This window comes from Camelina sativa, chromosome 19 (assembly GCF_030686135.1).
Source record: "Camelina sativa cultivar CO46 ecotype springtype chromosome 19, ASM3068613v1".
NCBI lineage: Eukaryota > Viridiplantae > Streptophyta > Magnoliopsida > Brassicales > Brassicaceae > Camelina > Camelina sativa.
The window spans coordinates 13847271-13863672 of NC_141898.1; the positions used below are offsets into that span (position 1 = coordinate 13847271).

General features: G+C 40.3%; 2 protein-coding genes across 2 annotated transcripts; both read right to left on the reverse strand.

Annotated features, from left to right (window-relative positions):
- Positions 1–1013: 1013 nt before the first annotated feature.
- Positions 1014–4745, reverse strand: LOC104767836 (proline-rich receptor-like protein kinase PERK2). The gene is made up of 8 exons (XM_010491808.3): positions 3682–4745; positions 2934–3422; positions 2747–2833; positions 2583–2653; positions 2380–2456; positions 2141–2288; positions 1900–2061; positions 1014–1432 (listed from the first exon to the last, which is right to left on the reverse strand). Exons 1-8 carry the CDS (start codon positions 4466–4468, stop codon positions 1145–1147), a joined length of 2109 nt encoding a protein of 702 aa, XP_010490110.3. The 5' UTR covers positions 4469–4745; the 3' UTR covers positions 1014–1144.
- A 1266-nt stretch (positions 4746–6011) lies between these two features.
- On the reverse strand, positions 6012–8211 carry LOC104766368 (karrikin insensitive 2 receptor CA). Its single transcript, XM_010490237.3, has 2 exons — positions 7625–8211; positions 6012–6657 (listed from the first exon to the last, which is right to left on the reverse strand). The coding sequence occupies exons 1-2, from the start codon at positions 8011–8013 to the stop codon at positions 6225–6227; spliced, it is 822 nt and encodes a 273-aa protein (XP_010488539.1). The 5' UTR covers positions 8014–8211; the 3' UTR covers positions 6012–6224.
- Between the last annotated feature and the right edge of the window lie 8191 nt (positions 8212–16402).

Below are 16402 nucleotides of genomic sequence, written 5' to 3' on the forward strand. Positions count from 1 at the left end.
CTCTTTAGTTTCCAAACGTTTATTGTTGCTTTGCACCTAGAACAAAGAAACCAAAACAGAGAAACAAGAGGAGATGGGAAACAGAGAATAAGAGTGAAAGGTGATGGACCTGAGATCAAGTGAGATGATCAAGAGGGTCCAAACCTGAAACAGTGATAAGGAGGCGAAAATAACACTTCAGAGAAAGTTCTAACACAAGTTCAAAATACTCTATTTCGGTTGAAGAGTTCACTGGTTTGGAAATATGTCGTTCGACCCAATACTAACAGGCCCAATAGTGATTACTATTAGAGTTTTGTATAATAATATAATTCAAACTCTATATTTTCTGTAGTTTAGGGAAAAATGAAAAAAAATAATTGGCAAGTGTACAAAAATAATAATGCAAAATTAAAAATGTAGTACTGAAAAAATTCAAATAAATTTCGATCATATTAAAGAGGGTTACATTACCCCATATTTGGACTCTTAATTATTTCTCTATAAACTAATGTTTTTTTAAATTTCGTGTGGACCTTAACTTGGAGTTTACTAATCCGACAGAGTATGTAAATATATTTTGATTTCAAGGGATGTTGGGTTGTTGTATAAAACATCATATTTTTTAATGTATAAACTAATGTTGTTATTTCATTAACTATGTTTTAATTTGGAGTCAACAATAAACACTCTAATATGTGAAGAAGGTTTGCTTATGGATTTGTTTTTACTTCTTGGTGGGTTAACACATCATATTCCAATCAAAGATCTTGTTTGTGGAATCCTACCCAATTATCAAGATAGTTCTGAACTAAGATAACTTCCAAGTTGATGACGATTTCCGATTTCGAGCCCTAAGCAGAAGCGCACATATAAATAAGTTCTTCAAAAACAACCAGCTAATTGAGTTCAATTCCCAAATATTACATTTCAACTTCAAACCTCAATCTTCTTTTTGGTTTTTTTTTCAAGAATCCAACCTCAATCTGAATATTAGTATTACAATTAACTTCTAGGGAAAGAAACCAAAGGAAAAACAAAATAAAAAAAATCAATATAAGATCGTAGTTCAGTTAGAGTTAATCTTAAGACATCTACCCAAATCTTTATAATTAAACAAAGAATTAAAAAAGAAAAAAAAAAAACTCTGTAATTTCTTGTCTCACTAACCATAACCTTGGCCGGGTCTTTTAGCATTGCCCATCTCCATTTCCCGTGTGGTCTGAATCTCGGTGCTCGACCAGGATGGGTACAAATCATATTCACTGATTGGATTACTATACAAATCTTGAGTCTCAAGTCCCACTTTCCTAAACTTGTTCACGCCTTTATTGTCTTGGCTCGAGTCATAATCTGTGCTTCCTCCGGATGAGCCGTACACATTACTGTGACCCGGTGTGATCCCTTGGTTCAGGTCTGACGGTGATATGTTTCCTTCCAGCACACGTGCAACCTGCTCGTTTTTTTTTCACCAATCACTCATTCAATTAGCACTATAAACATTTTAAATGACTAATATATATTTTACAAAATGAAAAAAAAAATGTAGCTAAAACATGTTGGCACATTGGTCGATCAAGTGGTGCTGCTTAGATACATCAAAAGATTTAGCTAGGCAAAAAAAAAACAGAACTGAAATTAGTACAACCGAACGGACCCAAATAAACCATTCATTTTATGTGTTAGATTTTATTTTAATTTCATACTATAGAAAAATATAATTATATATACAACATCTATAAATAATTGTTATTAAATTTAGGTATATTTATTTATTTTTTGATAGTTTTTGTATTGAAAGCCAAAAAAAAAAAAAAAAAAATCTATTAATTCTAGGCGTATAGCTCAATATAAAATATTTGAAAACTGGAAAACCAAATGTCTACCCTAATTAAAAAATAAAAATGATTACTAAGTTACCTGGTCCATGCGAGGTCTACGGCGAGCTGTAGAGCGGACACAAGCTGCGGCACAAGCAACCATGCGAGCCATCTCTTCTCTGTCATACTCATTATTCAGCTTTGTATCAACCACAGCCTCAAAGTTGCCTACCTCGGATACTTGGTTAAGCAAAGGTCGTGCCTGTTCCAATTATCCACACACATAGATATTGTAAAACTTAATGTGAATGTTGAGATTTATTGGCAGTTATATTAATTACCCAATCAACCAAGCTATTATCTGCATGGACATTGTTTGCATCAATAGGACGACGACCGGTTATTAGCTCCAAAAGCACAACACCAAATGAGAAGACGTCAGATTTTTCTGTGAGCTTTCCGCTTGAAGCATATTCTGGAGCCAAATACCTAATATCCAAAACCAAAAGGTTCAAAATATGTAAACATTCACACAAACTACGTAAATGTACGTATTTAGTAGCTTCGAGATTATATTTACCCAAAGGTTCCCATCACACGTGTAGATACATGAGTGTTTGTATCAGAAGCAATCTTGGCAAGACCAAAATCAGCAACCTAAAATAGAAGAGAGACACAAAATACAAATATACTTTCACCAAAAAATCATACGAAGTTACATATTATGCCTTCATGCATGGATATATTAAAAAGGAGAACAAAAAAAAACAAGATAAACAATACCTTTGCTTCAAATTTGAAGTCAATCAATATGTTTGACGCCTTGATATCACGGTGGATGATTTTAGGATTGCCTGAAAATACATATACATACATGTGTGGTGAATAAACAAACATGGCTTGTAATTTTTTAAAAGCTGTACATATTGCTCATATCTTAGACTTACAATTTTCATGAAGATATGATAATCCTTTGGCAGAACCAATAGCAATCTTCAATCTTGAACTCCATTCCATTGGAGGCCGTCCCTTCCCTATCACAAATTCAATTCCCAAAAAAAAAAAATTACTAATTGAAAACAGTAAAGCATGCAGCCAACCGTACGTAGAAGAGTTTAGTTTTTTTTTTCTAACCATGGAGGTGAAACTCGAGAGTGTTGTTGGGAACAAACTCATAGACAAGCAATCTTTGAGCATCCGCAATGCAATAACCGACAAGAGCAACCAAATGTCTGTGGTGAACTCGGCTAATGATCCCGACCTCTGCCTGAAACTCTCTCTCTCCCTGAGCACTCCCTTCTTTCAACTGTTTCACAGCAACTTCTTTCCCATTACGCAACATACCTTTGAACACGTACCCAAAACCGCCTTGTCCTAACAAATTGGCCTCAGAGAAGCCATTGGTGGCTCTAGACAACTCTTCATAGTTGAAAATGCCTTGATAGATGCCTAATGGAAGCCCTGGAGATTGTGGAGGAAGAACTGATTGATCCGAGTAGTTTGAGTCGTAGCCGCCGCTGCTACTGCTGCTCATGAAGTGTGGCCGACGTGGTAGTGCAGAGGGTGGCATCGGTGGTGGCGGTGATGTATTTTGATGCTGATGTCCACGGTAAGGGCCTCCCGCTGACAAACACAAGAACATCAAATCTGTAAAAAACGGTTTCTCTATGTATCCACCATATACAAGTTTAAAGATGTTAAAACAAAATGTATTATAACTTAATTTCTCAAAATGAATATTAATATACTTAATTTTCCTACATATTGGAAAATCAAATATACATGCAAAGAAAATGTAGATAAATCGTAGAAAATGAGGAACACTATTATTAGTTCTAGATTTGATTTATTGATTTAATGTAGTTTAGGTCTTTGTTTTTACCTAAGTGCGCAGGAGGTGCTTCTTCGTCTCTTCGTCGTTTCTTCTTACAAATGAAAAAAATCAAAGCCAATACCACAACAAGCATAGCAACTCCTCCGATGGCGATCCCAACCGCCACTCCCGTTGATAATCCAACGGAAGGGGAAGAAGGCGGCGGTGAAGATCCCCCGCCAGAGGGATTTGCTGGAGGTGGAGGGCTGAGAGTTCCCGACTGAGGTGTTGTTGAGGGAGGCGGCGGAGATGGAAAAGATCCCGGCGGAGTTGAAGGAGTAGAGGGAGACGGAGGCGGAGGAGAAGAAGGTCTCAAGGGAGAAGGTGGTGGCGGAGAAGAAGGCGTAAAGGGAGGTGATGAAGGAATGGTTGGTGATGGAGGCAGAGGAGAAGGCGTCAAGGGAGGTGAAGGAGGCAGAGGAGAAGGCGTCAAGGGAGGTGAAGGAGGCAGAGGAGAAGGCGTCAAGGGAGGTGAAGGAGGCAGAGGAGAAGGCGTCAAGGGAGGTGAAGGAATGGTGGGAGAAGGAGGCAGAGGAGAAGGCGTCAAGGGAGGTGAAGGAGTGGTAGGAGCCGGAGCCGGAGGAGAAGGCGTCAATGGAGGTGGAGAAGGAATGAGTGTAGGCGGAGGCGGAGAAGGAACGACGGGAGGGGGAGTTATAGGAGGAACGACGGGAGGCGGAGGTATAGGAGGAACGACGGGAGGCTGAAGTATAGGAGGAACGATGACGGGAGGAGGAACGGGAGGAAGTTGTGGTGGAGTTGACGGAGTGGAACCCGGAGACGGCGCAGATGACATCTCTCCACACAATTAGAAAAACTACGACAGAATCAAAATAAGAATGTTAAAAGCGGGAAAAGAGGTCAGAGATGTGATCTACTACCGCTACCAAGACCAAGAGTTTTGAGTTTTGATTGCTTCTTGTCGGAATTTGGAGAAGGGATTAGTCAATCTTTAAAAACAAAAATGTTTGGTCTAAGATATATTATATACTACAAACAAAATGCTCAAACATTTACTGTTCTTACGACATACTCAAACATAGAGGAAAATATATACGTAATAATATATGCACAAAAAGCAAAGGAAATAACAATATTACGTAATAAATACCAACGCCACCCATTACATTGACGTTTCCACTCATTTATTGTTACTACTGTATTTAACATCAAGTTACACCAAAGTAATCTAGTAGTCAAACGGAAAATAAATAAAGTATTTTTGTTAATCATTTTTAATCAAAAGGTTCTCAACAACAGGCCAATTATATCAAATGGGATTCGGTCTAATTTCCAGATAATGTTTTTGCTCTTCAGATTAAGTAATACTAGTAGTTTATGTAGATAATTATTATTGTATCAAGGTCAGTGTCCTATCATTCTATTTATCTTAGTTTAAAACAACCCACGAGCGTAATCTACTAAAAAGAAAAAGGAAGTCAACGACGTAATGGAATGATGATTTGTCAAGTTTGGTTTGGTCAAATCTTTTGTTTTTGTCAAATTGGTTTCCACTTCATCATATTTGATTGAATGCAAATACCACGACATTTAAGAATGCATCAATTTTTGTGGATTTTCAAGTGGTATTATACAAGAAGACCAAAATGATTTCGTAGTTCGTGAACAAAGGTTGCCAAAATGGCTAAAACACAACGTCCACTGTCAATTGTCTCTATAACCTTAATTATTCCATTACTCACCATTTGTTGTTTTGCGATCATCTACACATATATTATAAATCAATGAATTCAACGTCCAGAAAAGTCAATTGTTATTTTGTAATCTTGTACAATTTTTAAATAGAAAAAAATGAGACGACATTGCACGAACTGGCATTGGGTTTCTCGTTCGGTTATATTGGTATAACAAGTTACACAGTTTAAAATTCTATTATCTTATTACAACTTATTTTATCAATAAAAAAAAGAAATGTATTATCTAATTACAAACTATTTTAAATAGTAATTTAAAAAAATTTCCATTTCCATACAAAATTTAAATTAATATAATATATAATAATTTTTCTTAAAATGATAGGTTTTGATAAAATTTTTAATTTTGGTATATTCAGTTTAGCTGCACCATGGGATTCTTGCATTACTAGTCCCAACTATTTAACTAGGCGACGTTATCTTTTCGCGAATATATAAAGTCATGCTGGGAGGTTCGAAGGCACAATCAGAACGTACTGTGTATAATGCATCAGAGTCATAGTAGGAACCGATTCAGTTTAACTCTCAACTAAACCAAGTGATGCGCAGTTTAGTAAGACCGATGAAAAAATCACCTACACTTTCATCTCTTTAACTTTGATACCCAAAAAGAAAAAAAAACACTTTCACTTAAACTCCATATATATATTTTCTTTAAAACGATCTAGTAATGGCAATTACTTTGTGCTATCAATAAAATTACACGTCCATCACGTTACATATTACTCAAACATATACTAATGGACACACTTCATTATACGTAATACGATATTATACACAAAGAAGAATATTTGATCAACCGACGCAAAGCTCATTATATAATTATATTTAAGAGTCTTAAAACTCGAGGAGACGCCTCATGACTCCAAGCAGCTCCAAATGTGATGTCATCTGTGGGAAATGCCCGATCGCGTCTTCCATGATCTCCACCGTCGATTTCCCTTTAATCTTCTCCTGCATGAAGTATGCGACAGAGACAGGCACAACGACGTCGTTTCCAGTCTGTATGACGTGGCAAGGCACTGACACTTGTCCCAAAAGCTCTCTCTCGTCGCTGCCAAACACTATCTTAGCTAAGGCAAGAGCCGTCTCGGGCTTCATCTTCTTAAGGCACTTTTCGAACCTTTGGACTGAGACAGAGTCTCTCGGGTCGACCACGATGGAAGAAAAAGCAACCGCCCATGCCTCGTAGTTGGACTCAATGTTTGAGATGATCGTGTCGATGTCTTTTGACTCAAACCCTCCTTCGTAATCCTCACAGTTTATGTACCTATATGCATTTCAATCTAGTAACGTTACTAAATTTGATCGTCTTTATATATTAATTTGTACGTTGCATTAGACGTATATTTATAGTCAAACATTATCAACTTTTGCATTGATTACACTTCCTCACCTATAATTATAATAAATATCTAAAGTAATCAGTCAAAATATGATACTTCAAACAATTAATTCCCATTCAATAATTTTCTATATATAGGAAAATAGATCTTTTTTAGTTTTAGTGGTCCACGTGAATCGTGATATATTAAGGTTAGTACTTCTAAGTTCTAACTCAAAAACCATCGACAGTAAAATTAATAGATTGATTCATATGATATTTTATATATCATCCTATTTAGGTTTCGTATAATTAATTTTCGATGTGAGATAAGAGATGAATATATATATAAAGCACACATACACATGACCTATATATTGATATGCATGTAGGCCGTAGCTAGAATATATAAATGCATCTATGTATATATGCGTAGACTGCAGGGAAGTTAGAAGTAGGACAAGATGTGATGATCATATGTCATATTCATCCAACAAGCTAGAAGCTGATCATGTCCACATGTTCAACGCTTGGCAACAGTTACACTTACATATTACATATGTCATATAGATAACATCCACATAAAAGTCATTAAATATCGGCTAATATAGTATATTATCGTAAAGCATATTTCGTTTTTGTCTTTTCTCGTGAAACACATATTCACAAAGGAATATTGTACGATCGATGAAAAAGGTATCACTTTAGATCTCTCTTTCGAACGTAAATAATAATTCTTCATTTTATTTACAGATATATATTCACATCATGATTAACCTCTTTTTTAACTATATCCAATATATAGACCTAAATGATAATATAGCCTCGTAACTGGATTACACACACGTCTTTGATTTTCACTTCTTATTATAATTAAGTGGAAGTACTGTTGATTATTAAGAGCGAACTTTACCTGGGAGAAGCACCAATAAGAAGAAGATTTGTAAATAAGTCGGGCCTTTTAATAGAAGCAGCACAACCGACCATCCCCGACATGGAATGGCCTACGAACACGACGGGGCCAAACTCCAACTCCTCCATAAGAGCAATGAGATCGTCAGAGAAGGCATCAAAGGAGTTATACTTTGAAGGGTCATAAAGAGTTTGGTCTTTAACGGTTCCAGAGAAAAGCCAGTCAAAGACCAAAACTTTGAAAGATTCGGACAAGACTGGTATCATCTTGTCCCATATCGACTGATCGCCTCCAAAACCGTGTGCAAGGACCATCGATTTCTCGCCAGAACCGATGATCTTGGCGTTCATAGCGGATGCAAGGCTGGATATCTTCTGATTAACCACCATGGTTAAGAACAAGAGAGTTTTGTTAGATGGGACAACTTTGATAAGTTGTGTGCGTATATATAAAGGGAGAGACGAGAGGTGGATTAGGTATATGGTTCTTAATTGACATCCAACCACCGATTTTATTAGGCTCGCATTTTATGTACATCCAAACATTTATGGCCTTTTCAACAATGGCTGTTTTTGTATTCATTGTCCATCTACATAGCATCTTAGAGGATAAAACAATATCCATCATAAATAAATATCTATGTGAAAACGAATCTCTACTTTTTGGTATAAAGAAGGTATATTTATTTGGACTCGAGATAAACATTATAAACTACTTTTGTTTGTACGTGTAAGTAAATGCGTAAGCTAACTTGACGTATACTCATATAATCATAAATCTTAATCATGTTTTAGTCAATGAAAATGAAGCACAACGGCGAATTTTAGTAAATTAATTGTTATAAATGTTTGCTAATCATCGGAGTACTCATATAAGAAAAACTTATAAGATGACCTTTCGCCTAACAATAATACAACATTTTTGCTTATGTCCCTCAGACTTCTTACATAGGGTCAACATTTTCCGTTGTTGCTAATGTTCAAAATAAAGGATATGAAAGAAAACAATACTCATTAATTTTGATTAAATGACTTAGTTTGTAAAACTCATATTAGTATAGCATACACAAGTGATTCTCTTTAGTGACTTGATATTTCAAAAGTAGTAGCTGTGCATGGAGTCAATCTCGCCACCAACCGGAAAATTGGTTATTAAAAAATGTATAAAAACGGAGATATATGAAAAGTTGTACTTATTTGACTTTTCTTGTAAGCATGCACTTGTTATTTGAATGATAGTTGTTATTTGAATGCTTAACCTCTTTTAATCGTCTCCACTATAGCATCTAGTTGACACCTAATCCACATGTAAAAACCATAAACTTGCATCTAGGTAAATTACCATCCATTGATATCTAACCTTATATTATACCAACTTATCAGAACAATAATGAAAGATTCCCAACAGAAACTAACAATGAACAAGCGTCCAAACTCTAATCTAGTGATAGCAAATAAAAAACTCTAGCTTTTAAAATGTTAAAACCAAAAGGACTAAGGTCCCAAATATTGGTTCAAAGGTTAAACGAGAGATAGTTTGGTCCAAAAGAAAAAGACAAGAGGCACACAACCGCACATGAGGAATCTGGATCGAGGACCAGACCCCAAAAGTTTGGTTTTGTCCATACCTTGTCATTTTCTTCTTCCAGATTTGGACCAATTATTATTCTACGATAAGTTCAGAAAAAATCATTTGAAATTTCCAATATATTTACCATTCACTGATTTGGAATAAATACATAATGTATTTAATTACCTCTAGATGTTTTATTTGCATGTATAGATGCCACGACTCTCACTTTTTTACATCTACAAAATGAATTCACTCTCTATTTTCTGATAAACCACTATGTATAAAATTGATTTAATATCATAATTCATTTCGTAGTAAAAAAAAGTCGTAGTAAAGGAATGGTCTATACCTAAATTATAATTTTTGAATAGTAAACAAAAAAATAAAACTCAATCGGTTATGTCCAACTTCTCCACAACCAATTTGAAGATTTAGCTAACTAACATACTTATCTGACATAATAATTTCGGTTCTGCACAAGTACAAATTAAAAATCTGATATGATGAAGGAAAAAGCTTGGGGTTGTCGTGTAGTGATTTGTATAGTGTGACCAACAAGAAGAAACTGCAAAAAAGGTGTACGACTAACTTTTCCTTCACAAGACCATCCTCATTGCTACAAATATGGTGTGTTCATAAGGGTTTTAAAATAATAAAAATGTTGAATAGTGGGTACAACGGTTCTTAAGAAATAGAAAATTGGTCTCCTGCAAGAACTGTTGAATGGTATGTTCTTAAGTGTAGACCATTTTTAAATATTTTAATTTCTCTAAGACCACTATACAACTGATGTGACGTTAAGCCCTCCCTTTACCTTCTCCCTCCACACATCTTTCTTTTTACTTTACCCAAATTAGTCCATCTTTCACACTGTTAAGTCTCGATATTTGTGTATATAAAAGGAAAGAAGCAAAAGGTAGTTCAGATTTGACTGTTTGTAATTTAGGTGAGTTACACTAAATGTTGAATTTGAGAAGCTCTTTAACTTTGTCCTAAGATATGTAAACTCTTGACATATCACAAAAATTGGAAATTGATTTGAGTTAGACACTCGAGAGAGTACAACTACGAATTGCCTTTTGCTTTTAAAAGCCGGTTCCTACTCTATTTCCCCGACATAAATGACTGTTTGTTATCCATACAAAGCAATACACACACACACATGACACACTCACCACCACGTGTTTTGTTCCATTACAACTCTTATCACCAATCTCTAGATTTGATGTTACTTCTTTTGTAAACTCTTTAGTTTCAGACTGGACAGTCAGAATCAGATCAAAGATTAGTAATGAAACAAAATATTTTCTTCATGGTAGTTTTGTTTTTTCTTGTTTGTTTACTATGCAACAAAAAAAAAAGCGGGGTTAAGTTAATATGCATGTGTTATTGGTGAAGCGATCGAGTTCTTCCGCACATGGTCCACTATCATGTGTTCGAAAGAGACCAAAATCAAAAGTTATCATCATTTAGTACGAAAATGATATCTAACTTCTCTTATAGGATTACCCAATACGTCCGACGTCCACACATTTGCCTTTATATGAAAAGGCTATTACGTTTAAGATAGTAATGCTTTTATGGTTTAGCTAATAATAGAGTATAGACAAAGCAAGTTCTATTGCAAAACCTGTGGGTATAAACTGTAGTTTATAGAAGGGAACAATGAAAGCTTACAATAACCCTTTTTGCAAATTTTCATCATTATAAGATTCATAACCATTGTTTGTATCGGGGATTGCACAATTTAAACAAATAAAGATTTTGTGGGAAAAAGCAAGCAAGTTCTTTTATTAATCGGGAAAAACGTGAGATCGTCACTTAAAACAAGTCGAGATAGAGCTTGTTAGTTCACAAGCGAACTAGCAAGCTTAAAGTGACGAACTGGAAATAGGAACGAATTATACGAAAGACAATAACAGTTTTCGATGCAAAGTATTGCTCTGTAGGTATTGTCCGCGGGTCAGGATGGTGATCCCAATAAATGCTTTCTCCTTTTATAGGGGACTGTTGACCTAGGGATGTCTAGGGTTTTCGTCGTGAATTCCCGAGAATGCCCTTTTGCGGGAATTAGTGGACTTGCTCCCAATCTTGTCGGGCCGAGATTGTAATTAATGAATCTTGTTGGGCCGAGTGGCATATTGGGCGTAGCCCATATCCAACAATAGTCCCCCCCCCTTAGTCCGGAGAGTGGCAGTCCTTCTGCGATCAGCAGGCGTACTTAAATTGTCCGTAATATGCCTGCTCGGCACATATTGTCTCGGGTCGCTTCTATGGAACAAAATTGCTACAGCGATTCTTCTGTAGTCACCAGGCTCGTTCTTCGAGAGATATCATGGATATCCAGCGGTCTTTACTCTAAACGCGGTATTCGATGAATTTCCCGAAAAAGAGCAGATCGCATATCGAGGTGACGGATTTTGCAGTAAAATTTCCGTTTTATTTACTTATTTATGTCTCCTCATCTTCTCCTTTTTCTTCACTTCCTCCTCTCTCTATCCTTTTATTTTTATGTTTTTACTTCTTTCTCTCTCTATTTTTCTCTCCCCTTTGTTTGGTCACATATCCTTGAAGCCCTAGCAGCCGCCGCCGAGCGAGCTTCTCATGGGGAGATCGCCGATGGTCGGCGGTCGGCGAGGCTGTTCGGTTCGGGATCAACACGATGCCGATACAGGGAGAGATGGAGGTTGTCGTGCTGGCTCGGGCTTGAGCGGGTTTGAAGGTCATCAGATCGAGCTGGGTTTCGAGGGCGGCAACGGGATGGTCGGAGATCGGTGCCGTAAGGACTCCGTGAATCCGGCTGAGAGAGGCGAAGCGTTTGAGTCTGGTCGATCGGCGGAGATCGGCGGATTGGATCGAGAGGGTTCCGGGTTGAATGGTGTGGTCGGCGCTTTTCCGCCGAGAGTGGCTGGATCCGGTGAGTTCGGCGTGGGAGATCTCGGATCTCGGCCTGGCGTCAGCGAGATCGGGATGAGAGATCTCGGAGGTCGGCAATCTATATAAGTGAGATCGGGACGAGAGATCTCGGAGGTCGGCAATCTGTCGGCGAGATCGGGATGAAAGATCTCGTAGCTCGGCCTAGCGTTGGTGAGATCGGGACGAGAGATCTCGGAGGTCGGCAATCTGTCGGCGAGATCGGGATGAGAGATCTCGTAGCTTGGCCTAGTGTCGGTGAGATCGGCGTGGGAGGTCTCGGTTTTTGGTCGTCAGGCGATAGGACTCCAAGCGAGAGAGATCGGCGAGGGGGTATGAACGAGGTCGGCACAGATGGCATGCCCGAGATCGGCATAGGAGACGAACCGGAGATCGACATGGTTGAGGGCACTGCGACCATTCGTCGAATTGATGAGATCGGCAGTCTCGCGAGCAGGATGTCAGCTCGGCGAATGGGTGCTCCTAAGGTCGGCGCAGATGGCATGCCCGAGGTCAGCATAGGAGACGAACCGGAGATCGACATGGTTGAGGGCACTGCGACCACTCGTCGAATTGATGAGATCGGCAGTCTCGCGAGCAGGATGTCAGCTCGGCGAATGGGTGCTCCTGAGGTCGGCGGAGTTAGTCACCGGGTTGAGGTTGGTTCCGATCTCGTTGATACTTCCTGCGAGGTCGATTCTGATGATGGTGATGCCGATCTCATGGTGGGTGGTCACGAGGTCGGCATTTCGTGCAGAAAAGAAGGTCGTCCTTCGACGAGCTCCCGAGTTCTAACGTATACGCGTGGTAAATCTCTTGCGGGAATCCAGCGTGCTTTTTCCGAAGAGTTTGAGGCTTATAAACACGTTTTTGATGATGTTAGTGTCGGTATTGGAGCAGAGTGTGGAGATTTTGATAGTTTGGCCAACGACTACAATTTTGCTGATATTCTCGAGTTCAGTGAAGATAACGACAGTGGTTCTGGTGGGAGTCCTATGGACGTTGTCCTGGCCGAGGATACTGGTCCACGTTCGGCTGTTTTGGGTCTTAGCGCTGCGTTGATTGGGGCCAATCTTTCAGTCGGTCCGGCCAATCATGGTCCTTCGTTGTGCACCTCGGATACTATTGCTGAGATGGCGCGGTGGTGTAGGATGCAAGAGGGATTGGTTTTCCGGGTTCCTGAGTCTCACGAACGTCCTTGGACACCTCCGACAGGTTTCATTGCGCTTTTTGAGCACTACTTTACTGAATGCGGTCTTTGGTTCCCTTTGCCGGAATTTTTGATACGTTATTGTGCGAGGCGTAGGATTGCCATTTCTCAGCTTTATGTGGGAGGTATCCGTAATGCAGTTGGTTTGGCGATATTTGGTACCAACTGTGGTGTAGAGGTTGACGTGCATTTTCTGGAAGAAGCCACCAAGTTCACAAAAGTTAGAGGTAGTCCGGGATACTTCTACACCAGTGCTAAATCAGGTCATCAGATAATCGTCGGGGCTGAGAAAAAGATTCGTCGTTGGCAACGTTATTTTTTCTTTGTCAAGCGGGACGAGATTTCGTTTGATGACCTCGATGTATTTTGTGCTACTGAGTGGAATATGTTTCCCGGTAGCTTCATAGTTTCTCAATCATACTTGTTTAATTGTTATTTGTCTGGTTTCTGACCCTTTCTTTATTTTTGTCGGTGTTTGCAGAGCCTGTCGTCCGCTTGCGCGCTCATCCTCCAGGTTTTTTCGATAACCTCAGATAGATCCGAACACTAGGGGCGCTCCATTGGCCTTCGATTACTCAGAGATCTCGTGAGTTTCCTGCTTATTCTGTTGTATCGATTGTTGCTCTCCTTGGTGGTTATTGGGTCGTCACACTTTTGTTTTCCTTTTTAGGTCTACCGCGCTTAGGGATGGGGAAAGTTAGCACTCGTCTTCCTCGATACGCCGATCAGTTCAAGAAGGCAGTTGATGCTGGGTCTTCTTCGCGCGCTGCAGACACTGAGGTCGTTGACCCGTCAGCCGGCGGAGGTGCCGATCTGTGAGTTGCATGAGATTTGAGATTGGCGGAGGTGGCCGCTACCCGTGCCGACAAAAGAGCTGCCAAGGTTCCTGCTGTCGTTCCGCGTGCGCAGAAGTCATGTGGCGAGGCTTCTGATGCCCTAGCGATCGTTGTCGCTGATTCTGGGCGTCCTACTCCATCGAGGAAGAGAGCTTCTGATGGTGAGGTGGTTTTTCCCGAGCCCGAGTCGTCCAAGAGATCTAGGAGGTGGTTTTTCCCGCGCGACACTACTGAGATTGATGATTCGTTCTCCTTTTCTTACAAGACGAAGGATGAGTTGTTCATCAACAACGCTGCTGCTTGTGGTGAGCTCGCTAGCAAGGTTCGCGGCTCCTTCGACCCGCTCCCCTCTGTGGGTTCTCTCTATGATCCTGAGCTGTATCGGTCGTGGGCTAGGAAACACTTCCAGGTTGGCATTTCTCTTTATGTTCTTGGTTGAATTTTCCCAATTATTATCTTGATTCTCTATTTCTTGCATTTCAGGATGGTGGTGGTGTAAATCGTATGGTCGTCTCGTACGAGCGTCGCATTGCCGAGCTGGAGAAGCAACTTGCTGATTCTCGTACTTCTGAACCGTCGAGGAGATCGGCTGAGTAGGTTCGTCAGGATCTTGAAAAAGAGCGGGGGGTTTCTGCCGTTCTTACGAAGCAAACTGCCAGTTTCAGGAAGCAGGTGGCCGATCTCAAGGCTTCTCTTGACGCTTCCCGCTCTCGTCTCGAGCAGTTCAAGGTTGATCACGCATTTCAGAAGGCGCAGTTGCAGCAGGTGCAAGCGGAGCGGCATGGCGTCGATGTCAAGGTTGCTGGCTACAAGTCTCGTATTGAGAGGATGAGGAAGCATATTATTGACAACAGAGCGGCGCAAGAGTCTCTTCTAACTTTGAGCCAGGTGAGCGGCACCTATGATTGTCTTCAGGAGCTGGTGAAGGGTGGTACGGTCATTCCGTCGAAGACTTTGCTCGGTTTGGAGGATGATGCGAAGATGTGGGAGGACAAGGTCCTTGGTTTTGACATCGCCGACGTTTTGGACAGCGACCTCGAGGCTCTTCCAGAGATTGCGATCGTTCCTACGAATCTTCAGGCGGCGGAGGTTCCCGTGATCGTAGGAGAGGAGGTCGTCACGGCAGGGGCACCTGCGGCCTCGGACGCTCAGGTTGTTGCCGAGCAGTGACTTGCTTTTGTCTTGTTGTGCTATTAGAACCTATTCCCGTTTTGTAGTGGATGTTGAGCCGTTTAGGCGGTGTATTTTCTTTTTGAACCTTTGCATTATGAGTGGATCTGCTTTATGTGTTGTTTTCTGATTTTATGATATGTGTTCATCATTCTATGGATGTGTTTTAGAGCTTACATTCTCGCTACGCGTCGAAAGTTCGAGCGTCATTTCTGGTTTCATCGTGTTGACAGAATTATCGGATATCTTGAAACTATGATCGACGAGGGTTTTTTGGTTCCGAAATGGAGATGGGATCGTTTGTTAGAGGAGTGCTCTCGTCGTGAGGCGTCATTGGCTGAGGTGGAGATTCCCGTCCTTGAAGCGGGCGATCTCGAGCCTATTGGGAGCAGGCCCTTCGAAGGTCGACCCAAGCTTGACGCTTGCCGGACTCGGGTTGACATATTGCATCGTTACATTATTCAGTTAGAGTGTACGGACCATTTCTTCGTTGAAAGCAACCGTGCTGAGGGGATTCGCTCGTATCTCGAGGAGATGGTTGCTAGGGGTGCGAATTTTCCGATGGACACGCTAGAAAGTCTGCGGAGATAGTGCCAGTTCTGGCACGTGAAGATCGGCGAGCTTGAGTTTGATAAACCCTCCGATGCCGATCTGGGATTTGAAGACTTAGTTTGCACTTTGAGACTTGTTTGTTCTGTTAGTTTTTTTTTGTGCCGAATGTGGCCTTTCGTATTTGGCTTTCGTTGCCTTGTCCTTGTGTTCTTTTGGATTATGGAATAAGAATGTTTTTGTGTTTTTCCTATCTTTGGTATCGAGTTGTACTTTACGGTGCAAGACGTCTCCTGGCTTATCCTATTACGTGTATCGAATACCAAATATTTAGGGTGGTAGTCAAGATGAGCTCGTCGTACCTTTTAGGTGCGGCTCTGGTGTCCGGCTTACCCTGTGTGTGCCACGAGGTCGGCAAGAGAGTGCAAGTAAGAACTTGGCTTATACAAACTTAACCGCCTGCTAGCTGAATGCGATCTCGGTCGGCTTATTTATGCAGATTATTTCACCGCTGCATCCATGAGGAAC

Coding starts and splice junctions, on each gene's coding strand:
- LOC104767836 (XM_010491808.3), bottom strand. CDS start 4,468: ATGTCATCTGCGCCGTCTCCGGGTTCCACTCCGTCAACTCCACCACAA. Junction 2,654..2,746: donor ATCATATCTTCATGAAAATT/GTAAGTCTAAGA, acceptor ATGTATTTTCAG/GCAATCCTAAAATCATCCAC. Junction 2,289..2,379: donor CGTGTGATGGGAACCTTTGG/GTAAATATAATC, acceptor TTTGGATATTAG/GTATTTGGCTCCAGAATATG.
- LOC104766368 (XM_010490237.3), bottom strand. CDS start 8,013: ATGGTGGTTAATCAGAAGATATCCAGCCTTGCATCCGCTATGAACGCC. Junction 6,658..7,624: donor CTTATTGGTGCTTCTCCCAG/GTAAAGTTCGCT, acceptor AAATGCATATAG/GTACATAAACTGTGAGGATT.